This window comes from Ictidomys tridecemlineatus, chromosome 2, assembly GCF_052094955.1.
Source record: "Ictidomys tridecemlineatus isolate mIctTri1 chromosome 2, mIctTri1.hap1, whole genome shotgun sequence".
In the NCBI taxonomy this organism is placed as follows: Eukaryota; Metazoa; Chordata; class Mammalia; order Rodentia; family Sciuridae; genus Ictidomys; species Ictidomys tridecemlineatus.
In genome coordinates this window covers 43,221,870-43,247,843 of record NC_135478.1, presented here as the reverse complement: position 1 = coordinate 43,247,843, position 25,974 = coordinate 43,221,870, and the positions used below count along the sequence as shown (strand labels likewise).

General features: G+C 41.3%; 1 protein-coding gene across 7 annotated transcripts in view; it reads right to left on the bottom strand.

Annotated features, from left to right (window-relative positions):
• Dnase1l3 (deoxyribonuclease 1L3) overlaps window positions 1-25,974 on the bottom strand; it is a 64,676-nt gene that overhangs the window by 8,767 nt on the left and 29,935 nt on the right. For 5 of the 7 annotated variants that reach the window (XM_021731418.3, XM_040289817.2, XM_021731413.3 and 2 more), the window contains 4 exons: window positions 11,176-11,264; window positions 6,853-6,942; window positions 6,200-6,312; window positions 399-511 (listed from right to left, as the gene is read on the bottom strand). In XM_021731418.3, coding sequence (XP_021587093.1) covers window positions 399-511; window positions 6,200-6,312; window positions 6,853-6,942; window positions 11,176-11,234 — 375 coding nt within the window. In that variant the 5' untranslated portion in view covers window positions 11,235-11,264. Of the gene's footprint in view, window positions 1-398; window positions 512-6,199; window positions 6,313-6,852; window positions 6,943-11,175; window positions 11,265-17,888; window positions 18,161-25,974 lie in introns of those variants that run through there. The other 2 variants (XM_078038335.1, XM_005317242.4) reach the window with 2 other exon arrangements.

The window sequence follows — 25,974 nt, the reverse complement described above, 5'->3', positions numbered from 1 at the left end:
CTAGCTCGCAATAAACACCTCTTTGCTGCTTACATCGATCTTGGGTCTCTGGTGGTCTTTTGGGGGTCCCGAATTCGAGCATAACAAGAGCATGAATTCCCTAGTCCTACATGGATGGTGCCCAGGCAGATTTAGCAAGAAGGATGTTTAGGGGTTGAGGTTGTAGCTCAGTGGTGGAGCACTCACCAAGCATGTGAGGATTCTCAGCATCACATTAAGTAAGTAAATAAAAGGTATTTGTGTCCATCTCATGTGTGTTTATGTGTGCGTGTATTTTAAAAAGAAGGATGTTTAGGGCTGAGGAAAGATCTAAAGTGAGGCTGGTGGTGGCCTGCACGTGCCTGCCCCCTCATCCTCCTTCACATGGACAGGACTTTGACAAACACAGAGATGCTCACCTCTGCATTCCAGCGCCATTTCACATCCTTGTAGACTTCAGCCAACTCATCAATCTCTTTAACGGATGTCTCCGGGGTGGTATGCAGGGGGACAATCACGAAGTCCTTGACAGCTAGGAAAACAGGAAGCATCAGAAGTCTCAGGCTTTCCTTGCCCAGCACCCTCCAACACTGCTTGTGGAAATAGGCGTTCCCTTCTAGAAGGCATGAGCTGTATGGTGTGGGTCCAAAGATCCCATAGGGTCTAGCCAGTGGCTAAGATTTTAATGATCTTGAGTCATTGGGCTGCTTATTTTTAGTACATGAAAGGCTTTTTCTGTTGGGTGGTGTGGCACAGGTCTGTAATCCTAGTTACTCCCTAGGCTGAGACAGAAGGATCACAATTTTTTAAAAAATATTTATTTTTTAGTTTTAAGTGGATATAATATCTTTATTTCTATACTTATGTGGTGCTGAGGATTGAACCCAGTGCCCCATGCATGTTAGGTGAGCACTCTTCCACTGAGCCACCCCAGCCCCAGAAGGGTCACAAATTTGTGGACAGCCTTTGTGAGACTTTGCAAGTCTCTGTCTCAAAAACTAAAAAGGGTCAGGGATATGGCTCAGTGGTAGAGCATGCTTGTGTTCAATCCTCAGCAGAAACACCACCACAACAAAACTCTTTTCTACCACTTGCCCTTCATTGCTAAAAGAAAAAGAAAGCTGGTAGGTAGTGTTCCTTGCTAGCATTGTGGATATTTTCTCTCTCCCTCCCTCCCTCCCTCCCCCTACTTCCCCCCTCCCCTTACCCCTCCATCCCTTTCCCTCGCTCTATCTCCCTTTTTCTTGGAAATCTGTATTTTTCTACTGTTTCATTTTATAAGTAAAAATTGTACATATTTGTGGTTTTATTTCTTCTGCTTCTTCTTTCTTCTTCTTCAGTGCAGGAGCACTCTAACATTGAGCTATGTCCCCAGCTCCTATATTTATTTTTGAGACGGGGTCTGTCTAAGTTGCTCAGACTGGCCTTACACTTGGAATTTGTTATAGGGCAGAGGCTTGCCACAAAGCTGAGGCAACCCCAGAGGCCTTTTCTTTACCTTGACTCTTGAGATCATGTTAGAAAGATTTCAGATGAGTCACTTAAAAATAGCAGGCATGAGTTTATTAGAAGGGATAGGAGAGGGGAAAGGGGGATACTCTCAAGGGAGAGAGTGGATACTCTTAGAAAGGAGAAGGACCTCTGGTGAAAGAGTTCCTCCTCCCACTGTCTTGACAAGGTCACAGTGAGGATGAAAGTCTTTGGCAAGGCTACACTTTTGGAAACAGAAACCATGAGACCCTTTTTTATGTAATTGAGACTTTTTATTTTATAAACCTAATAGAAGGCATGAGTATACTTATTGCTAAACCAAATTAAATTCTAGAGTATAACAGGTGGTTCATGACTTAAAATGCTGTTTTACTATCAGGACATTGAGGACAAAACAGAAAAGTATCAACAATCATTCTGGGAAATGTTACAGGAACTCTAGGTACCACAATTGATTATATCAACTAAGAATCCAAATTCATATCCTCGTCTCTCAAAGAGCCTAAGCAGATAGTTATGCCTATTGTACGAAGCCCACTATATGTAGCCTATTTGATTAAGGATAAGCTATGGTATTCATCCAGAGGAGAAAAGGCTAATAAAAATATATTTCCCTTCTAATAGACCCTCCTTTACTTTACACAGGGACTTATGATAAGCATAGTTAATGTTAGTGGCAGGGGGATTGACATACAGAGCCTACCCTTTAGTTAAAGATTAGTAAGGAACTGGTGTACTTTGACTAAGGAAAAAAAAAACTCTCTGAGAAAGCAGCTCAACCAGTTTTATGAGAATAAATGTTGGCATTTTTAGATGCTTTTAGAATATACTATAAGATTGTTATAAGAGGACTTTTAAATGGGATCCTAGATTAGAAATAAAGTACAGGTGTGCTTTAAACTTAAAGGTTAATGACAGGTTAGGAGACATAGAGTCTGGTTACATAGTTTGGCATCTGTTAAACAAGGAAATATTACATCCTGGGAAAATCTGGAAATTGTAAATTAATGATACATTTTACTAATGAGGAGACAAAATAAAAGGAGACAGAGAGAAAGCAGTTTTATAGCTCTCTCTCTCTCTAGGGGTTGCTCCAACGGAATGACTCCTTGTCTCATCCTTTGTGCTGGATGCCACTCATCCTTCAGGACCCCCTGACCTCCTGTCTTTCCTGTCCTCCAGGTTTAGTGGGGTTCCAGGGAAGTTTCCAGAGAGTTCTGCCCAGGTCCACCTCTTTACTTTTGATAGTAGGATGACAACAGACGTTTAAGTCCCTACTGTGCATGAAAACTCTAGGTCATTTTGGCCCATGCTGATCAGTTCTAATTGGAACCAGTTCTTACACATTTTTATGGTTAAGGGGAATTATCCTTAGCTGCCTGAGTTGTGGGGTCTGGTTTGTGTAAGGATCACAAAAATCCCCCCTTTTAGGGTAACTTATTGGCATTTCAAGCCTGCATCCCTCCTGCAGATAACAGGTTATTTGCTAAGGAATTTAACATATCCTATTGACTTAAGCTAGCAGAGCTGTGGGGAAATTGCCTTTTTTTTTTAAAGAAAATAGTTGGGTGTGATGGCACATGCTTGTAATCCCAGTGTCTCTGGAGGAAGAAGCAGGAGGATCCCAAATTCAAGGCCAGCCTCAGCAACTTAGGAAGACCCTAAGAAACTTAGCAAGATCCTGTCTTAAAATAAAAAATAAAAAGGGCTATGTATGTGGCTCAGGCTGGGTATGTGGGGGTCAGCACAGTGGGCCCAGCTTATAGAATTATTCCCTTAATCTTATATTCTCAGTGCCCATGTCTGTTCCTTACCAAAATTCTCCTGCTTCAGCCCTGAGTTGTTGGGGTTAAAGGCATACACCACCACACTAGGCTATATTTTATATTTTTAAAAGTGTAAAATTTTTAAGTTTTTATATTTTATATAAAGGGAAATTTTTTTCTAATTAAAAAATTTTTTTTGAAAAAAATTGCGACCAGTTCATACTCCTTTTGTAATCAAGAAAAAAGCCTAAAAAATGTTACTTAAAAAATAAGACAGCCTTGGGCTGGGGATATGGCTCAAGTGGTAGTGTGCTCGCCTGGCATGCGTGCGGCCCGGGTTCAATCCTCAGCACCACATACCAACAAAGATGTTGTGTCTGCCGATAACTAAAAAATAAATATTAAAATTCTCCTCTCTCTCTCTCTCTCTCTCTCTCTCTCTCTCTCCCTCTCCCTCCTTCCCTCCCTCCCTCCCTCCCTCTCTCACTCTCTCTTTAAAAAAAAAAAAAAGACAGCCTTTTGTGGAGTGTTTGAAAACCTTCCCCCACCACTAGGGATCTGTGTGACCATGAAGGCAAACATCAGAATCTTGCTTGCCTGCCTGCCAATATCAGTTGTCCTGAGCATCTCCTCCTCTGACTGAGTCCCCAATCCTGCCTCAAGGTGAGACTGTGGGGTGATCACTGCTCAAGCCACACTGGGGAGCCATCACTTAGACCAGCAAGAGATTCCAAGGGGCAGGCTGATGCCCCAGCCACCTCTGCTGGGCACCTCCTTAGCCTCTGCTTCATTTCCCAACCTCTCTGATCTCCGGCCCTCTGTATGGCTGGCTTTGACAAGTCAGAGCCCAAGGGGCCATCCCTAGTCACCCCATTCCTTGTCTTCTCCAAGAGGCCATCCCTAGACACCCCATCTAAAGTAGGCCTCCCATTCCACTATCCAGTGAACCCTCGTGATTATTTCCTTCATACTCTGAAATAATTTTCTTTGCTTCTTCGATATTTAATCCACTAGAGGTGGGAGCAGACTTGTCTGTCATGTTTACCCTCTTTGCTCTATTATCTAGCACAGTGCTCAGCACACTGAAGGTGATCCAAAATGATGGATGAATGAATGGATTGGTGGATGGATAGACAGATGAATGAATGAAATAGCTAAGTCTTTCCAACTTTAATCCCAGATCAAGGGAACATAGATTTCCTGATTCAAGAGAGAAAACTCCATAGAGGGAGTGCTGTCTCAAAAGAGAGGGGATGGCTAGGGAAGGGGTAGGATGGAGGCTCAGGGCAAACTGGTTTGTTTAATAGTTCAAAAAGGTTCAGGACTCTTGAGAAGAAGTAATTATTTGGGGGCGGGGAAGCTTTCCCTTGTCATCCAAATACAAATTGTTTATATGACAAAAAAAAAGGATTACTGTACATGCTCTCTGAAGGGCATTTATCACCCTCAATATCCTCCTTCTCCTCCATGATTATTTTCGGAAAATGTTCCTCCCTGAAAGAATTAGCCCTGGGCAGAAATAAAACTTCATGATTCAGGATGTTTGTATTGGTGTTTATATTGTTTATATGACAGTATAGATGATATAGATGTACATGTAGGTGAACTTATAAATCTACATATATTTGGTAATGGGGATTGAATATAGGGCTTTGTGCATTATAAGTATGCATTCTTCCATGGAGCATACCACTAACCCAGCATATATTTATTTGGTCATGATCTGTATGCCCTGCTAAAATATAACTCCATGGGGGCAAGGAGCTTTCCTGTCTTGCCCAGTGCCCTCAACATAGCCTGGCACTTAATAGGTACTGAAAATATATTTTATTCTGTGTGGTTGCAATCTTCAAACCAAATTTAATTCTTGTCTCTCCATTGAGTGCTGCATAGTGGTTAAGAACATGGGCACCTGAGACGGTGGCTTGGATTACAATCCTGGCTCATCCACTTGAATATCTGGGTGACCTAGGAATGTGGCTGCATCTTTTTGAACCTCAGTTTTCTTAAATGTAAAGAGGAAACAATCCTAGTCCCTATTGTGAAGTGTGTTGCAAGGGTTATAGGAAGCCAACACTCAATCAGGGATCAATAATATTGTTGTCAGAGCTCAGGGTAGAAATGATTTTGATTTCCTGTCTCCTGGCAGTAGTTCATGGGTGAGACTGCTACCTAGTGACTGCAAGGAGAATGAAACTTTCAGCCAGGGTTCACCTTTGGTGGTCATTACTGGGACTTTTTAGACTTTTTGTACTGGGGTTTGAACCCAGGAGTACTCTACCAAGGAATACATCCCCATTCCTTTTTAAAAATATTTTGTTTTTAGTTGTAGATGGACACAATATCTTTATTTTATTTATTTATTTTTATGTGGTGCTGAGGATCAAACCCAGTGCCTCATATGTGCTAGGCGAGCGCTCTACTGCTGAGCCACAAACCCCAGCACGCTCTGAGCCCTTTTTATTTTTTATTTTGAAACAGGGTCTCATTAAATTGCTTGGGGCCTCACTAAGTTGCTGAGGCTGGCTTTGAACTTGCAATTTTTCTGCCTCAGCCTCCCAAATCGCTGGGATTACAGGTATGTGCCACCTAACCTGGCTCCCTGGGGCTGTTTAAAATTAAGGAATACTGTATTTGAGAGGGACCATGGAATTGCAGCAAATAATTTCCACGAGCCTAAATACTACATGGAAAGTAAGAATAGAATATTTATCACCGATCCTGGGAGATGGAATCCAGGTTGGGTGGTCTTGCATTTTAATATTCTGAGAAGCAATCCTAGTGCCATCAAAGTACCTTCAAGGTATCAGAAGCAACAGCACATCTTCATCTCAAGCCTAGTGTCTGCCTCCCTGAAGATGCTGCATGTGCCCCGGGAACCCTGTCCACATGGTATTCAGGTCTGCCACCCTCTCATGGGCCACTGAGGAGGTTCATGGATAAGAGGGCCCTGGGGTTCTCACCAGTGTGTGGTGACTGGAACCAAACCACAAAGGGCTCCCTGGAAAACACATCTGTATCCCCATCCTGATAGTCATGGTAGAGGTACTTCTCCTTTACAGACACCAGCTTTTCCCTAGAAAAGAGAGAAAAAACCAGTCTATTGTTTGCTTACTTTGAAGAAGTAGAGATTTAGGTCCCCTTAGCTTTCAGAGGAGGCTCCAGCACTGGCAGCATTTTTTGCCTGAGAACAAGGCTGAGTCAACTCTTCATATTGCCTGGGCCCTGGGGAGTTGAAGATCTGGGCTGTGCTAGTCATCTGGGACTCCCACAAGGGATGTGACAGAAATGACTAAAGAGAAGACTATGAAGTTCAGGAGTCAGTCATGTTGGGCAACTCTGGTTTCCAGCCCCAGGCCAGGACTTGACCATGAAAAATAAAGAACTGTCCCAGGCAACCATCAAGTCAACCAACAAATTAGGTGTTAGAAAGCTGCTCATGTTTTCCAGTTTGAAGATTTAATGTTTTGTATCCATCCCAATTTTGATAGCAATTATTTTTATTGATATTGAGAATTGGTTAGAAATCAAAATCTGGTTTTGAAGAAAAATTAATTTTTGACTAAATTTGTGTTCACAGTTTTAAATAGAACCAGACAGCATAGATTATACTTACTTGTAGATAAAGGCATACTGTTCTTTATATGTGTTTCTTCCAAGACGAGAGCTAATCACATAGCTATATGTAATGTCTCTCCTTGAATTTCTAGAAAACATAAAGATTTCACACTGTATCTTAAAGAATGAATATCCCCACCCACCCCAACCCCCCAAAAGAATGAACATTCTGTGCTGCACACATTCTCCTCACTCCAATCTGCCTTCAAATTCCCTATGGCATTGTGTGGAAGAGCTACCAATCATTATAGCTTTTCAGTCTGATAAGAAGAGCCACCATTGATTGGAACTGTGATCTGCCAGACCTTTACAGCCTTTGTTTTTGGGTTTTTTTTTTTTTTTTTTTTTTTACATTTTATTATTTGTTGTGCTGGGGATCGAATCCAGGGTCTCGAGCATGATAGGTAAGCACTTTACCACTGAACCAAGCTATATCTTAGCCTGGCCCTTATTTCTTAGCCTAAGAAAGTAGGTACTATTGTTAACCTCCCCTTTTGTAGTTTATGAGTACAAAACTGGGATTTGAACACAGATCTGACTCATTCCCCAACTTACAAGCTGTGGCCTGCAACTGTTGAGACCATAGGTAATTCAGGCTGGCACAGAAAACCTGCTGGGCTGCCACCCATCCTTTCTGTTGGAGTCAACCTTATCACGTGGCCTTGTCTGTGGCAGCCCCTAAGCATTCATCACATGTGAGAAAATTCTCTCCTCTGAAACTCAGGCATTTTCTCCCAAGTATGGGGACTGTGATTTCAAGTCACTCTTGTTCATGTCCTGGAGATGGGAATATAGTCATGACAGCCCATGAGCCCCACCTCTCGCCTACATCGGGGAAACTACTCCTTGTGCCTTTGTCAAACCAGCTGGTGACTCCACTTTGGGCAGAGCCTGACACAGTTTCACTCCATCTACCCACGAAAAGATCTAGGACCTGTCTACAACTGTGGCAGAGTCTCAGTGTCCATTGGGAAAGAACAGAGTGACTATTTAGAGCCAACTTGGACTCTGCAGAAATTCTGGTGCTTCAAAGACATGTTCTAAGCCAGACTCCGTAATGGGGCCTCAGGAGTGAGGATGGGTTCTCAGTTCAGAAAACTGGCTCTCTCCTGAATCCAGCCTGTCAAGGCCTGAGTAGCAAATTGTATGCAGTGACTCAGCTGTGAGGTGACTAAGGCTCTTCCTGCCTATGGAGGACAAAAAGATAGCCTCGGTGACTGTTAATTACAGTGACAGAGTGTACTCTTAACATGCGGGAGGCCCTGGGTTCCATTTCCAGTGGGGTGGGGGGAGAGAGAGGAAAACAAAAGGAGCGAGGGGAGTTGGAATCCATGGCACAGTCAAGGCAGGTTGGGGAGCACTAGTGGTAGCACTAGGTTGACTGTGGGGAGATGCCTGGAGTCCACCTGTACCCCACACTCCTGAAAAATGACCGGGGCCACTCCAAGGAAGACCGAGGGGGCTAAGAACAGAGCACTGGTTTTGAGTCTAACATGATTTGGTTTAAATGTAGGCTCAACCATTTACTGTCTGGGTGACCTTGGGCAGGACTTTCCTCTTTGTGCCTCAGTTCTGTCAGCTATAAGGGAAGCAGTAATAGTTCCCACTCCACTGGGTTCTCTGGGGAGTAAATGAAATAGCACACATAAACAGATTGGCAGCTGCCTGACCAGGAGTTGCGTGTGACCCCTTGGACGTCACCTGCTATTTATAACTCCTTTTCATTTAGTAATTATAGACACCACTGGTACTTACTGATCATGCCTTTGTGCCTCATTTGGGGGAAATTAGGCACAAAGAAGTAATTCACCCAAGGTTGTGGCACAGCCAAGATCAAAATCCAGGTAGTCTGAGCAAAACATGGGCTCCTAACCCCTATGAGGTGTCTCTGTCTCTACCTTTCAAAGATCAGATCCAGAAACAGAAGACCTGGTGAGACTAAAAACGATACGCTTATCTGGACTATTTTCAGATAAGAAACTAGGGCTAGAGAAGGGTCAGGGCAAGTCTAAGAGGCCCTGTGGAAGCAAGAGAACATTCCTAGTTTTCCCCTACCGATCAAGTGAGTCCAAATTGACCCTTCCTTGCTAAAGAACAATGTGAGTTTTCCTAACTATCAAAGTCTAATAATGGCCAGATGTTTCTGTTTGTTAAAGCACAGTTTTTGGGCTTTTATGTATATTTGAGAAATTTCATAAGAAGGGGGAAGTGTAACATTCTTATTGGAAAATGTAGAAAAATTACTCTTAAATTGCCTATAAATTTGTACCCTAAAATAGTTACTGCCAATATTTGCTGAATTTCATTTGAATCTTGCTTTTTAAAAAACAATTGAGAGAAATCGGGTATGATGTTGCACTCCCGTAATTCCTGCAATTCAGGAGGCTGAAACAGGATGATCCTAAATTTGAGGCCAGTCCCAGCAATTTAGCAAGGCCCTAAAGAACTTAGTGAGACCCTGTCTAAAAATAAAAAAGAAAAATGGCTGGGAATGTAGCTCAGTGGATAAGCACCTCTGGGTTTAATCCCTGGTACCAAACAAAACAATTGAGAGAGCATGGTACCCATTGTGTACTCTTGTTTGTTGCTTAGTCTTATTATTTATTTATAAACATACCCATTATATTAGAAGTTTTAAAAAATTAAGGCACGTCAAGCTGGAGGTGTAGCTCAATGGTAGAGCACTTGCCCAGCATACACAAGGCTCTGGGTTTGTGGATTTCAATACTATAATAAATAAACAAAAAATTAAGGAACATCAGAATCACTCGGAAGCTTGTTAAAATACATATTCTCTTTCACAGATATTCTTATTCATTGGGGTGGGGAGCATGAATATACATTTTAAACTCACTTTGGGGTGGTCACTTGGGTAGGTTTGGGTAGGTTCAGTTCTCATGGTTTGGAGAAGTGTCCTCTAAAAGCCCAAGAGTCGAAGGCTTAGTTGCCAACCTGTTGAGCTATCATGATGTATGGAACCTTTGAGAGGTGGGGCCTGGTAGGCGGAAGTTAGGACACTGGGAGTATGCCCTTGAAGGGGCTATTAGAACTCTAGTCCCTTCTCTTTTCTCTCTTTCTTTGCTAGCCTGCTGCCATGAGGTCAATAGGCCTCCCCAACCACACATGCCCACCATCATGTTCTGCCTTACCACAGTCCCAAAAGCAATGCAGCCAACTAACCATGAGCCAAAACCTTCAGAATTGTGAGATGAAGTAAACCTTTCATCTTTATAAATTGTTTATCTCAGGTATTTGATACAGTGATTGCAAGCTAACAAGTGAGTTGAATCTGCTACTCATTCAGAAATAATATAAACCATAAATATCAGCTAATGTCATTTAAAACTATTTGAGGAAACTACTGTTTTTGTTGCTAATATTTTTTAGTTATAGATGGATGCAATAACTTAATTTATTTACTTTTTTGTGTGGTACTGAAGAGTGAACCCAGTGCCTCACACTCTAGGCAAGAGCTCTACCACTGAGCCACAACCCCAGCCCCTGTTGCTTTTATTTTTAAATTATAAAAATCAAATTATACAGAAGTATTAAAAAGTAACTGTTCTCCATTCCTTAAGTGACCCATTCCTTTTCAATCACGCCCCCCTGGAGCTATTAACAGTCTGGAGCTCCCCTTCCAGTCTCTTCTGTGCTCTCCCAAACACAAATTTGCCCTTATTCGTGGAAAATATAACATGGGGTCTAGAATGGGTTGCTGTACTTACAGATCCAAACTTTGTATTTTCAATATATTTCAGCTATCTTTTCATGCTAGAATATTACTTATTTTGTAAGCATGTTTTTTTTTTTAGTACTAGGGACTGAACAGGAGGTGCTTTTCTATTGAGCTATATATCCCCAGCCCTTTTTATTTTATTTTGAGCCAGTCTCACTACTGCCCAGGCTGGCCTTGAGCTTGTGATCCTCTTGCCTTAGCCTCCTATGGAGCTGAGATTACAGGTATGTATAATCATGTCTGCCTTGTAGTAGGTGGATTTTTTTTTTAACAGTTGCATGATGTTCCAGCCTGAAAATACATCATAATTGTATTTATCTTACTTCTATTGTTAACATTCAATCTTTATAACAGAACTTCTTAGCTCAGAATCTTGTTTTCATTTCTGTATTAATTCATCACCTATTCCCCTTGTTTTATTTTATCATATTAAAACCATCAGGCAACAGTTTTAGGACCATGGCTAAGAGAGTAAGAAGTCTGACCAGCACTGGCCATCTGATTTTTATGGTCAGAATAAGTGCTGGCTCTCACATCAGTTTCAGACTTTCTTCAGAACCTCTGTCCCTTCCCCCTTGTATTTACCCGTTCAGCTTATCCATCAGCATGGGACAGATCCTATTGTTGCTGTCCTTGATTTCCATTAAGAGTATAAGGTCACAGCGTTTGATGACCTGCAGAGAGAGAATTCCCAGAGGGTTGAGACCATTTACTATAAATTATAAAACCTTTTATTAGACCCTTATTGTGTTTTGAGTATTACATTAATGCTTATTAAAATAATTTCTTCCCTGAGTTAAATGAAGGACTCTGTAAAGTCAGTGCTTTTATTAAGTTCATTTTTGAGATAGGATCTCCCTGTGATGCCTAGGCTAGACTTAAACTCCTGGGCTCAAGTGATCCTCCTGTCTCAGCCTCCCAAGTAGCTGGAACATAGGCACAGATACAGTTGTGCCCAGCGGGTTTTTGGTATTTTTTATTTTTATTATTTTTTGTATGTCAGTTTTAAAGATAATGAGACTGAGGTTCAGGGAAAGTCAGATTAATTACACAGCCACCCAGTTGGAAAGTGGCCAACACAGAGTTCGAACCCAAGCAATCCAGCCCATAATCGTGACCCCTGTACATCCTACCTCTTGGCTTTGCTTGAATAATTCCAATAATAATGGTAACAAATACTTATGCAGCCCTTGATAATTAAATATACCAAGCTGGGTACTACAGAAATTAAAAGATATAATGTTAAGAGTTAAAATTTATCATGAACCTTCTTAGTCTCACAACAACCTTATGAAATGACTGGTTATTATTCTACTAAACAGGTGGAAAATAAGCTCAGAGTGGTTGAGTGACTACCTAAAGCCACACAGCCAGTATAGATGGGAGATTTGACCTCAGATATATGACTACAAAGTCCACCATGCTAACCTCTTAAAATAAGGCTCTGCTGTCAAAGTCTTATAGTACAGTGAGAGGGACAAATGCAAACAACTAGCAATAATGGGAGGAAAACAGAATTTGTGCTGTGGGAGGTGTTGGGGAATAGTGAATTGCTTCTGCCTAGAGAATCAGGGAAGGCTCCTAGGGGGAAGTAGCATTTGAAAAGTCCCTGATGGTGAGAAGGAATTCATTGGAAAATTAATATAAGAGAGATCTTTCAGGCTGATCAACAGCTTTTATCCAAGGTGCAGATCAAGCTTGCACCGCTTGGTGACCTCACAGGCCTTTCTGTGAATGGGATCCTGGTGACTTGTTGCTCAAGGATAAGGCACCACTAATGTAATTTTGTCCTCTTACATGGCCACCAAAGAACATGAAACATGAACATCATGTCACTGTCCCTCTATTTCCACAGCATATGCTTTAATTCTGTCTTCAACGGGTAGAGCATGAAGAGATAGCAGCACCCTATTGTCTAGATTGCCCTGTGACCAGGGACTCAGCCTTTAAGAAACTGGGGTTAAGAACCATCTGTGTATTAACTGAGGAGGAAGATTGTGTCCCAAGCTGGGATCCTTCTATCAGCAAGGCTTGAAATCCATGGCATTAGCTGCAAAGGGATTAACGGGCTGGGTGCCACTGGTCAAGCTACCCTGCTGGTTTAGCCACTGGCAACTGCCACATCTTTCTGGAAGAGACTTTAAAATGTATATTTTCTTTGATTCAGTTTTCCCACTTTGAAGAATATCTTCTATTATAAGGAAATATCCACTACTTCTCTGCACCTCATCTATAAATTGGGATGAAAACAGTCTATCCTTTACAGGGTTGCTAAAGGGTTAAGTACTTAGAATTTTGAACAGCACCAGGCATGTAGGAGGCACATAGTAGATTATTATGATTACTTGTGGAGATCAAAGAGGAAGATGCACTGCAAAAAAAAAAAAAATTGGGAACAACTTAAGCATCCCCAAATAAGAAAGCATTCAATTTAAGGTGTTACAAATATCAGACAGAGCATTATGTAATATTAAGTCATGTTTTGGGACTGCAGAAATAGCTTTGTGGTAAAGTGCTTGCACCTAAGTCATGTGCAACACCCTGAGTTCAATCCCCAGTACTATAAAAAGGACATTTGGAAGCAGGGTTTGTTTGTTTCGCCTTTTGCTTTGTTTTGTTTTGCTATTGTTGTTCGTTGGTTGGTTTGTTTTTATCTGGGATTGAACTTAAAAGTCATCTTTTAGAAGAATAGTACCATTGCAGGGAGGAATTTGTGGGGAGGAGATGATGGCCAGATTTTATTTTAGGACATGACAGGTACATTCAAAACTTATTAGACAGAAGTTAAATGAGTTGTCCTATATAATGAACCTAATGCTGTGGCTGGCACACAGTGAAATCTTCATAAAAGGTAGTTTTTATTACTGAATCACTAAATTTTCATTGTTACCCTTTGAAGTGATCTTGTTAATGTCTCTACTATATAGTTGGCTACTCTGAAGCTCAGTGAGTTTTTGTAATCTGAACACCAAAGGAATATGGGATAAAGGAACATCAAACTTGAGCCCCTTCTTGACCACTATGCTCAGAAGCCAAGGAGATCAGCATGTACTTGTGATAGCTCTTTCTCAAAGAGCAAGGTCTTTTGGGGCACAGTGGCACACATCTATAATCCTAGTGACTCAGGAGGCTGAAGCAAGAATATAAGCTCGAGGCCAGCCTCCGCAATTTAGTGAGTCCCTAAGCAACTTAGTGAAATTGTCTCAAAATAAAAGATAAAAAGGGCTGGGAATTTACCTCAGTGGTAAAGCACTGCTGGGTTCAATCCCCAGATCCCAAAACAACAACAACAAAAAAAAATTCCTTTTTTGTGTGACCTATTGGCATTGGTACAAAGCAAACATAGGCCATGAGTTCAGTCTCCCTTTGCTGAGAGAGAGAGCTCAGCCTCCAGATTTCCTGTTTACAATCCATGTGATGCTTAACAAGCACTTCTGAGCCCCACATCTCCAGCTGTTACTAATTTCTACTTCCCTTGGCTGGTCTCCTTGGTATCTCCGGGAATATTTCTTATAGACAAGAATCTACACTGCAATGAGCAGTAGCTCAAGAGCCTATTTTCAGAATTCTTCTCAGTATGGAACCTGTAATTTCAGCCAGTGGGCCTTCATTCATCCATGTATGTATCCTCCCACTCCCACCCATTTCTCCATCTATTGGTTCATCCATCTAACTAAATTTCATTATGGGTCTGCTGTGTGTCAGAGCACATGCTAGTCCTTAATTTATTCACAAATTTATCCCCAGCTCCTGCTGTAGCATCTGGCATGAGTGAAAGAAAGACAGGAAGGAGGAGAGAGGGAGAACCACTCTAGAACCAGTTGGGGCAAATTCATGAAGCACACATTATCTTTTCATTTTTAAATATTCCTTGTAGCATTGAAAAAATGGGAATTATTTCCCTATTTATTTTTTTTAAGAAATAATTTTGTTGGGCTGCAAATATAGCTCAGTGATAGAATTCCTGCTTAGCACATGTGAAGCACTGGGTTCACTCCCGAGTACCATAAAAAAAAAAGTTTGTGTTGTAATTTTTTCTAATAGTAAAAATAATGGTGCTTTTTGTAGAAAGTCTAGAAAATTCAGAAGACCGAAGATTGTAAAAGTCACAGATGACCTGAAACCCCACCACCCAGACTTTTCTCATGATTTCTATGCTTATTTACAAGATTGCCAACATAGTGATTAACCCATTGGTTCTAACTGTAGGCTTTGAGTTAAATGGCCTTGGGGTTCATGTCTTGACTCAGGGTCACCAGCTATGTGACCTTAAGAAGTTCACGTAACCTCCCTGAAAGCCCAGATTCCTTATTTGTGAACTGGGAAAAATAATACCCTTCCTATGGGAATTAAAAGACTCCTCATAGGAATTAAAAGACATAATGTATATAAAATGCTCAACCTAGTCCCTGACACAGAGCTAGCCACACACAGCCCTTTAAATTTTCAGCAAACAGTGGTGCCATTTATCATATAGTTTTATTCTTGCCTCTCTAGACTAAAATTATATTGTAAGCATTTCTCCCACTATGATTGAATATTCAGTTTTCAAATACAGTGTTGACACATTTTCCTTACTCCAATTTCAGACTAGAGGATTAGGAAAAAAATGTATTTCTCCTGGTTTCATCTCCTCGGGAGAAACCTGCAAGGATGAGGGCCCCAGAGCCAAGCCTTGAAACTCTTGAGATTTCCCTGACTAAAGCCAAATTCCTGACTGTTTATAGGAAAGAAGTGAGAATTTAAAGGGCTGTGTGTGGCTAGCAAGGATGGAATTGGGCAAGGGGTGTCATGATTGGGCCAGGGTAAAGGGGAAGGGACAGTCTGGAGGACTCTAGAAATATCATGGACAGAGTAAGGCTCATGAAATCATACTTCATGTCTCTAACCAGGGAGCAGCATAGCATGGTGGGGAAAACCCTGTGTTCTAGCCCTCACCTTGCCACATATGTGCTTCACAACCCTGAGCAATTTACTTTGTCTCCCTGGGCTCCTGGTGCCTTAACTATAAAATGGGCCTAACAACTAGAGTAGTTGGGAGGCTGAAATTGGATACTACCTATTAAGGGCCCAGCACATCAGAAGCACTCAGAAACCATAATTATCATGTGCAGTAAGCTCTGGGAAGAGGAAGACAGTGCCTTCCATGTCCACTGTCCCACCTCCAGTGCCTTGGAGTGTCTGCCACATCATCTGCCTTCAGTGAATATTTGTTGGATGAACAAGCTGTGCACTGTAAGGGCACAAACTGAAGAATATAAGCAGAAGCAGGTTTTCCTGGGCAGGGTGTAGCATCTGGAAAACTGCCCATGGTAGGGGAGGGCAAACCCAGATGGAGAAGACGGCCTACCTCATTCTTCAACCTCCCAGTAAAGGTGAGAATGACAATGCGGTTATGGTGAGTAACCTCCAAAGTGACAAGTCCATAAGAGGAGTAGAAGAGGCATCCATCCCAGCTTACATGGGTGAGTTATGTGACTGCATCTGACGCAGACTCTTCCCCACTGGCTATGGAAACCTAGAGAGTCACTTCATCACTCTGAGCTTCAGTTTTTTCAGTTAAAGTGGGGGAAATGCCACCTATGTCATAATATTAAATAAGAATATAACTCCTGGCCTGTAATAGGTGCCCAGTTGACAGATCCTGAAGGCAATACTATTTTGAGTCCCTGGCATTTGGTTTTAGTTTTGAGTGCTCTTTTAAGTGGCTCTAACAGTGCTTTAGAATGGCCTCTGTTTACAGGATGGTTTTGCAGTATTTAGGAGGGTAAGGCAGCCCTGATAAAGACTTTATACACACTTGGTAGGACACAATAGCCCAAGGGAGATGCTTTGTGTAGGAGTAGAATCACCACAGCAAAAAAAAAAAAAAAAAAAAAAAAAAAAAAAGCCTATAAGATTGTGGTGACATTTTCAGGGTAGAATAAGTGAACTTGGTTCCCAGGCTCCATGAGGCCATGTGTGAAGAAGTGAGGAAATAGTCAGAGTTCCCCGTTGAGCCACATGTCCTGACTCCCACAGGCTTGGCAAAACTGTCCTGTTTAAACAACGTCTAGAGGTCCTCGGGTACCATTCAAGGGACAGGGCTGACCAGGGTTGAGGACCATCAAAGGAAGAACAGAGTATGTCAACACCATCTCTCCTGACAACACAAACACTTGCCTGTGGCAGGCTATGCTGGGGGTCTTACCCCCCTGAATTCTCAACCAGCTGGTGCTGGTGCTGTTAGTGGTACAGCCTCATTTTATGGGAAAGGCCTGGAAGCTGAGGGAGGTGAAGGGACTCCAGAGGTCTTGCACCTGACAGGTGGGATCTGAACCTAGGGCTCTTTGCCCTCCCACCACACCATGGGGCCTCTGGGGTTTTTTTTGTTTTAAAATATATACATATTTACATTTTAAATATATACGTATATATATTTAGTTATACATGGACACAATATCTTTATTTTGTTTATTTATTTTTATGTGGTGCTGAGGATCAAACTGAATGCCTCACATGTGTGCGGTGAGTGCTCTGCCACTGAGCCACAGCCTCAGCCCACCTCTAGGTTTTTTAAAGCAATAACCACCACACCAGAGTCCCGGGAAACAATTTAGTCCCAGCATAAAAACAACAATAACAAAATTAACCTGTCCAACAAAGAATAAACTGACTTTAGAGAACTGTGATTTGTGGCATCTGCAAATCCTGGCCATGTTACCAAGGACAGCATTATCTAAGTGCAGAGAAAGAACAGAATTGAGAGTTGGGAGGAAATCAGAAAGTATACTTCATGGATGGTCTGGAAGACCAGGCTGGGCTGGCATCCCATCTCCCTCTCCCACTCACCAGCTGTTGGTGCTGCTTCACCTTTCTTTGTTCATCATCTCTGCATGGGGAATAATAATCCTTGCTTAAATAAAATCATGTGTTTACAGTGCCTGACACAATCATTCAATAACTGGTCCTAAAATCATCTTAGCCAGTCAATCCTTTTCTGTAATTTACTATGAGCCAGGTACCTGTATTAATAGGCTTTATATTTACCTGTTCAGGGGGGCAGGCAGTGGAGTGCTCCTATGGGAGGCACTGTTATCAGCCTTGTTTTAAGATTTTTAGATGATGACAGGAGGTACTAAGAGGTGAAGAAGTGGTTATTGTGACGACTGCTATTCTTATCAATACCAATTCCAAGCCACCTGCTACCTTCACCCTGAAGGCAAAGTTTAAATTTCTTCAGAGTCTCCTAAAGTCTGAAGACAGAGGAGAGGACATGAGGCATGTCCAGGATCCCACTGATGGGAATAGGGGCTCACCTTCACAATGACATCCATGGCATTTTGGTTTTCCTTCTTGCTTTGCCCAAAGGATCTCACGTTGAAGGAACAGAGCCTCAGGGCCAGGGAACTGTCGAGGGTGAGGAGGAGAAGCAGCAGGGTGGACAGACTCAGGGACATCCTGGCACTACTCAGGCTTCAGGCTGGGTGAGAAGACAGCAGTGCTGGGAGTGCAGGCTTCCGTCACCTCCCAGCACACTTGACTTATATAGCCTGTGGATAACAGGAATGACTGGATTCCTCTTTGCTGCTTTCACTTCTCTGAGGAACTGAAGATCATGTGTTTCAATCCCCAAGGAAATGAAGATACTGGGCTAGCTTTTTAGGAGCCCCTGTTATTGTCACCTTGGTAAGAAAACTGGAATGCCTATTTTAGGCACCATCCTCTACAAAGTCACTCCTATCTAGACCAGAGCCAGCTCTGACCACTGGCTTTCTCTGCTGTGGTTGCATGCTATGGACCTTTCCCTGACATTTCATCAACTTGGAAGCAGTCTACCCAGAGGCACCTGGGGCAGAGGAGCCTTCTGGGGAACAATGAGGCAGTGGACAGTGGGAAATGCTGCCGAGTTTTATATAAATCATTGGGATTTTGTGGCCAGCTGTCCCTAGATACACCCAGGCAGTTATTCTCTAAATACCCTGATGGGCATAAATTAAACTCAAATTGTTTGAAAGACATAATTTTTAAGGCAATTTTACTATGCACAACTTAACACAGTGTGTTGCCAGGGATGGCAATGCTGATCTGCTAGGATGGGCCAGTAAAATATCCTTGGACTTCAAGGACAAATAGCCTGTTTAAGCCTGATATTACTTTAATGTTTGTGGGATGTTCTTTGACCCCAAGAAAGAAAAGTTCTGTAAGAATTATAGACTTTCATCTGGGCGTAGTGGTGCACACCTGTAATAGCAGTGGCTTGGGAGGCTGAGGCAGAAGGATGGCGAGTTCAAAGCCAGCCTCAGCAATGGCGAAGCACTAAACAACTCAGTGAGACCTGTCTCTAAATAAAATACAAAATGGGGCTGGTAATGTGGCTCAGTGATTGAGTGCTCCCTGAATTCAATCCCCAGTACCAAAAAAAAAAAAAAAAAAAAAAAAGCCCAAACTTTCTTAGAGTTTGGACAGGAAGATACAAAGATCTGAAAAGCAAAGGAAATATAAATCTACTCAGGTTATATTTGTGAAGTTTGGCAAGGACAATTCTGCAAGAAAAAGAGAGAATGAGAATAACTCAAAGCTAACCTTGGGCTCTCCAGACCATCCCTCTGAATTGGCAGGGCTGTGACTATAGCCACAGGGAAAAGCATATGAAGGTTGCAAACATGACATCAGTCAGCATTCAGAAGGCCACTCATGCCCACGATATCTAAGAGAGAATCTGAAATTGTACATGGAAGGAGACAATGGTTTTTTTGAGCTCTTGGATAAGATGAATTTCACCACTGTCTTCAACTTCAACCTCAGGCCTTTTTGAGTCTCTGGTAAGAAGTAGCTCTTGTTAATTTAATTGGATGGTTAAGTATCTCCCTCCATGAATGGATTTCTTCCAGCCAGAGGAAGATATAGAATTAAATGTAAAAATGCTCAAGAGACTCAATCACAATACAAGCTTTTGCATTTAAAGATGAAATCTGGTGTACCCCTGTAATCCCAGCAACTCAGGACACTGAGGCAGGAGGATCACAAGTTTTTTTGCCAGCTTTGATAACTTAGTGAGACCCTGTCTCAAAATGAAATACAATGGCTGGGGATGTAGCTCAGTGGTAAAATGCTCCTGGGTTTGCTCCCTAGTGCCCACCCTCATAAAAAGGTGGAACCTGTATATGTGTATTTTTTTTTGTTCTAATTAGTTATACATGACAGTAGAATGCATTTTGGCACATCAGACATAAATGGAGTATAACTTCTCATTCATCTGGGTGTACATGATGTAGAGTTACATGGGTCATGTAATCATACATGCACATAGAGTAATAATGTCCAATTTGTTCTACTATCATTCCTACGACCATGCCCCCTCCCCTGCCTTCACTCCCCTCTGTCTAGTCCAAAATACCTCTATCTCTTCTCCCTGCTTATTGTAAATTAGCATCCATTTGACCTTTGGTTCTTTGGGGATTGGTTTATTTTGTTTAGCATAATATTCTCCAGTTCCATTTATTTACTGGCAAATGTCATAATTTCATTCTTCTTTAAGGATGAATAATATTCCTTTGTGTATATATACCACAGCTTCTTTATCCATTCATCTTTTGAAGGGCACCTAGGTTTGTTTCATAGCTTAACTATTGTGATTGAGCTGCTATAAATATTGATAGGATGCTGATTTTAAGTCATTTGGGTACAAACCTAGGAGTGGGATGACAGCATCAAATTGTGATTTCATTCCAAGTTTTCTGAGTAACCTCTATATTGCTTTCCATAATGGTTGCACCAATTTGAAGTCCAACCAGCAATGTGTGAGTGTACCTTTTTCTCCACGTTGTTGCCAACATTTATGTTGCTTGTATTATTGATGATTGCCATTCTGACTGGAGTAAGATGGAATCTCTGTAGTTTTGATTTGTATTTCTGTAATTGCTAGAGATGTTGAACATTTTTTAATGTATTTGATTGATTATCTTTCTTCTTCTGTGAAGTGTTTGTTCAGTTCCTTAGCCCATTTATTGATTGGGTTATTTGTTTTTCTGGTGTTAAGTTTTTTTGAGTTTTTTATATATCCAGGAGATTGATGGTCTATCTGAGGTGCATGAAGGAAAAAATTTTTCCCATTCTGTAGGCTCTCTCTTCACATTATTGATTGTTTCCTTTGCTGAGAAGATTTTTTTAAAAAAATATCAGGTTATATTCTTTCTTTCTTTTTTTTTAAAGATGGACAAAATATCTTTATTTATTTTATTTATTTTTATGTGGTGCTGAGGATCGAACCCAGTGCCTCATACATGCTAGGTGAGCTCTCTACCGCTGAGCTATAACCTCAGTACCTTGGGTTATATTAATTCTTTCTTCCTTCCTTCCTTCCTTTATTTATTTTTATGTGGTGCTGATGATTGAACCCAATGCCTCACACATGAAGGCAAGCACTCTACCACTGAGCCACAACCCCAGTCCCGAAAAGAAGCTTTTTAGTTTGATTCCATCCCATTTGTTGATTCTTGATTTTTCTTCTTGCACTTTAGGAGTCTTGCTAAGAAAGTCAGTTCCTAAACTGACATGGGCCTACTCTTTCCTTCTGTTAATTGCATTGTCTCTGTTCTAGTGCCTAAGTCTTTGATCTACTTTGAGTTGATTTTTGTGCTGGGCAAGAGGGGTTTAATTTCATTTTGCTACATATGGATTTACGTTTTTGCCACCACCTTTTATTGAAGAGGCTATTTTTTCTCCAATGAATGTTTTTGGTGCCTTTGTCTAGTATGAGCTAACTGTATTTATGTGGGTTTGTTTCTGTACCTTCTATTCTGTTCCCTGGTCTACTTATCTGTTTTGGTGCTAATACCATGCCATTAGTGTTACTATGGCTCTGTAGTATAATTTAAGTTCTGGTATTGTGATGCCTCCTGCTTCATTTTTCTTGCTAAGGATTGCTTTGGCTATTCTGGGTCTCTTATTTTTCCAAATGAATTTTATGATTACTTTTTCTATTTCTAGAATAATGTCATTGGGATTTTAATAGGAATTGCATTAGATCTGTATAACAGTTTTGGTAGTATGGCCATTTTGACAATGTTAATTTTGCCTATTCAAGAGCATAGGAAATCTATTCATCTTCTAAGATTTTCTTTAATTTCTTTCTTTAGTGTTCTGTAGTTTTCTTTGTAGAGGTCTTTCACTTTTTTTGTTAGATTGATTCCCAAATATTTTATTTGAGACTATTGTGAATGGTGTGTTTTCCTGATTTCTCTTTCAGTGGCTTCATCACTGGAATATAGGAATGCATTTGATTTATGGGGGTGTTAATTTTATATCCTGCTACTTTTCTGAATTCACTTATTAGTTCTAGAACAATTCTGGTGGAATTTTGGGGATCTTATAAATATAGAATTATGCCATCAGCAAATAGTGATAGTTTGAGTTCTTCTTTTCCTATTTGTACATGTGTATCTTAAGAACTTATATAATATCTGAGAAATTTTTGGCCTGTTAGGTTGACAATTTTGAAATACAATATAAAGTGTGCAATTAGGTGGATGAATTATTAGATTTGTGACATTTATTTATTTTTAATTTTTATTTGTTTTTTGGGGGGTACCAGGAATTGAACTCAGGGGTACTCAACCACTGAACCCCATCCTTAGTTTTATTTTGTATTTTATGTAGAGACAGGGTCTAACTGAGTAGCTTAGCACCTCATTTTTTTTGCTGAGGCTAGCTTTGAACTCTCAATTCTTTTGTCTCAGCCTCACAAGCTAGTGGGATAATAGGCATGTAGCTCACACCTGGCTAGATTTGTGACTTTTTAAGTTGGAACCTTGCCAAGTTTATGTACAGATCTGAAACATTTTTAAGGACTTTGGTTAGTACTACCTTTGCAGATTAATTTATTAGACTTAGACATATTTAGTACCAAAAAAAGGTGACTTTTAAACACTTGTTAGCTCAAACAATTGAAAAACTTTAAAAAGTAAGAAAGATAGGCCATATTAAATCTGTAAAAGAAATTTTGAGTGTTTGTAAATAGGTCCAAAACTGCTTGAAAGTAATTGTTTAAGTTATGGGGTTTAGGGTTTCCAGATTTAGCAAATAAAAACACAAAATTGTATATAGATTAGAATTTTAGATAATTTAATTTTTGTTTGTTTGTTTGTTTTTGCACTGGGGATTGAACTCAGGGGCACTCGATCACTGATCCACATCCCTGGCTCTATATTTTTATTTTGTTTAGAGGCAGGGTCTCACTGAGATACTCAGTGCCTTGCCTTGCTGAGGCTGGCTTTGAACTCATAATCCTCTTGCCTTAACCTCTAGAGCCTCTGGGATTACAGGAGTGTGCCACCATGCGAAGCTAGATAATTTAAATTTAATTGGACGATTTCTATTTTACTTCAGAGTTTTAGTTGGACTTATAAAAATAATAAGAACTTTTGTAAGCTAAACCTACAAGTGTGGCATTTGGTAAGAGTACTGACAGAAGCTGAGGTTGCAGCTCCATTTCATCTCACCATGGGCTCAGTAAATCATAATCACCTTCCACGCACTTTACTTGGGATATCTTTTAGAATTCCTGGGTGTGAGTTCCTGAAATGCTGACTGTTCTATGTTTGCAGTGCAAGTGCACTTTGTCCTGTGTTTATGGCTACAGCCCCAGTCACTTGCTTCAGGGGAGTGGTCTGGAAATCCCAAGGCTAGCTTGGAGTTATTCTTACAGAATTTTCCACAAAGACAACCTGATTAGATTTTTCATTTCTTTTGCTGTTCAAAACTTTCTCTCTTCCTGCCCAAATCTTTAGCAGTCATTGTAGAAGTAGTTCCTAGCATCAAAAAACAAGCTAACCTGGGCTGGGGTGCTTAGTCAATTGAGGTTTTACATCCATTCCCAGTACTATACTAAATAAGTGAATAATTAATTAGCTAACCTGTAGGATAAAGAGAGTCAACTAATTAGTTTTTGAATTCTTAACTAATAATTTGAATATTAATTTGAAAAATTAAGTCAACCTTTAGAAGATGCCCTTGAGGACTTAAAAAATTGACATAAACAGCCTGAAGAGGTGGATACAATTTTGTACTTGGCACACTAACTGCATAAAATTAAACTTTAAAAAAGTACCTGGATTCTAGAGAAAATCCTGAGTCAAATTTAACTGAATCCAACTCAGTGCAGGTGCTGTGTCCAGAGCTTTCTGTGTTTCAAGTCACCCAATACTCATCCAGTCCCAAGGATGCAAAGCTTCTGCAAGACAGAACTGGGATTTGAACTCAGTCCCTCTAACTCACACTGGCCTTCTCCCACCCCAAGCTAGGTTTCTTAGAACTATCTACACTGTGGAGTGAGAGGCTGTGGGAAGGAGCTGAAAGGGGGACTTCCACTTTTGACTATATGAGCTTGTATATTGTTTGACTTCTTTTTTTCTTTTTTACAAACACATGTACTTTAGTCATTGAAGAGAAAGAAGCAAGTGCTAAATGCTTTTCATACAAACTATGCCCATGAAAAAACACATTTCTGTCTTCAGGTGCCACAGAGTCAAAGGAAGTTCCTGCTCTCAGGAGTCACTGAGAAGGTGGAGGCCTAAATGTGTCTCTGCTCCAGTTAAAATTCTTCTAAAATAAGAGGCTCTTATTATAGAAAGACTGAGAGAAAGTTTTGAACAGAGTAGTCCTGGGGGCCCGGGGAGAGAGGAGCCCTTCCTCCTGATCTGAAGTTGGGTCCTAGTGCTGGGACTCAGGGTTCCCTGACAGCTGAGAACCTGGGAGGAAAGTTAGACACTGGCCAGACCCTCACAGACCATTCTAGGCTCTCCTTACTTCTGTCATTTAGTGGCTGTGCATGACATTTCCTGCTGCATGTACTTTCAAACACTAGCGTGCAGGATGCTCATGGAATAAAGGATAAATATGTATCGCTCCTTTCAAGAGACTTTACAATGCCTAAAAGTTGCTTAAATGAGTTGAAACAGGATGTTCCAAATTTATTGACCTTCTACTTCCCCTTTCCTCCCCACAGGGCTAGTGGAGGTTAACCCAGGACCTCACACATGCTAGCGAGTGCTCTACCCCTGAGACACATCACCAGTCCTATTGTACCTTTTTCTTCAAGATTGCTTTGAATATTTTGAGCAATATCCACCTTGGGAAATATGTTTGATTGTGCAGGGTTAATCAGATGACCTCAAAGCCTCAAGCTCTTGTTCTTTTTGGTAAGTCTTATGCATGTTAGGTGAATGGGCAAAAATGAGGGCTGAGAGTTAAGACACATGACCCCAAACATCACCAGCAGCCACAGCCATTTGCACAGGCCCTGGTGGACAGGGTATCTTGGAATCTGAGGAAGATACAGAGTCCAGGAGGAGCAAAAGTGTCACAGGCTGAATCATTCAAAAGCAGCAAAGAAACAGGAAAGTCCTCACTACTAGCAGGGATGGGCCATGTGATCCAAACAGGTGTTTCCAGTGACGGGTGCTGCCCTCTGTCTAATGATGGGAATGAGCCCCAGCAATAATCTCATAATGCATGCAGATTGCTCCATGGTCACGTTTCACAACCAGCTTGTGGCATTGGGGTAAGGAAGGTGCATTATTTAAGGTTGTATAATTGAGACAACTTCACCTTTGTATGATGGTTTTCAGTTCATGAAACAGGCTCTGGATTTCAGCCTCACACAGCATCTTTTATATGGGACTATGCCTGAACCTCAAGAGGGACATTCTCTAAAGGGCAGGCCTGAATGTGTCTCTGCTCCAGTTAAAATTCTTCAGAGGCTCTTATTATAGAAAAACTAAGCTCCTTAATGGGGCCTCTACCTACCCACATTGTCAAGGCTATGTGCTCTACTCCTTCCCCACTTCCTTTCCCAGTGCCTCCCTTCACACTGCCCAGCTTTCAGGGCCTTTGCTTACCTATCTCCTACCTGCAGTGCTGTACGTGTCTTCTGTTTTCACTTGTTGGCTATAAGTTGTTCCCTCAGTAGCTTTCCTGGCCCCCTTAGCCCATCAGGGTCTTCCCTCCTCTTATTCTATTTTATGGCACCCAGGTCTTCTGCTGCCTGGCATGTATCATAATGTATCATTGTGTGTGTGTGTATGTATGTATATGTTTCCTTGCCTAATGTCTTATCTCTCTGCTAGGTAGCTCTGGGGGGTGGTGGTGGTAGAGAAACCTCCATGTGTCTATGCTGACCAGAACAGGTTGGGAATGTAGCAGATGCTCACTAAATCATTGTTGAACGCAATGAATCCAGGTTCTTGCCAGGTTGTCTGCAAGCCATCATGGGCTGTGTGTGTGAACTATGCACATTTGAGTGTATGAGGGTACTGGCCTGATGTCACTGTCTAATTGGGCTGTTCGATGTATGTTTGCCTTTCCTCTCGCTCTGCCTGTGATCCCACACAGCACCTGAGATGG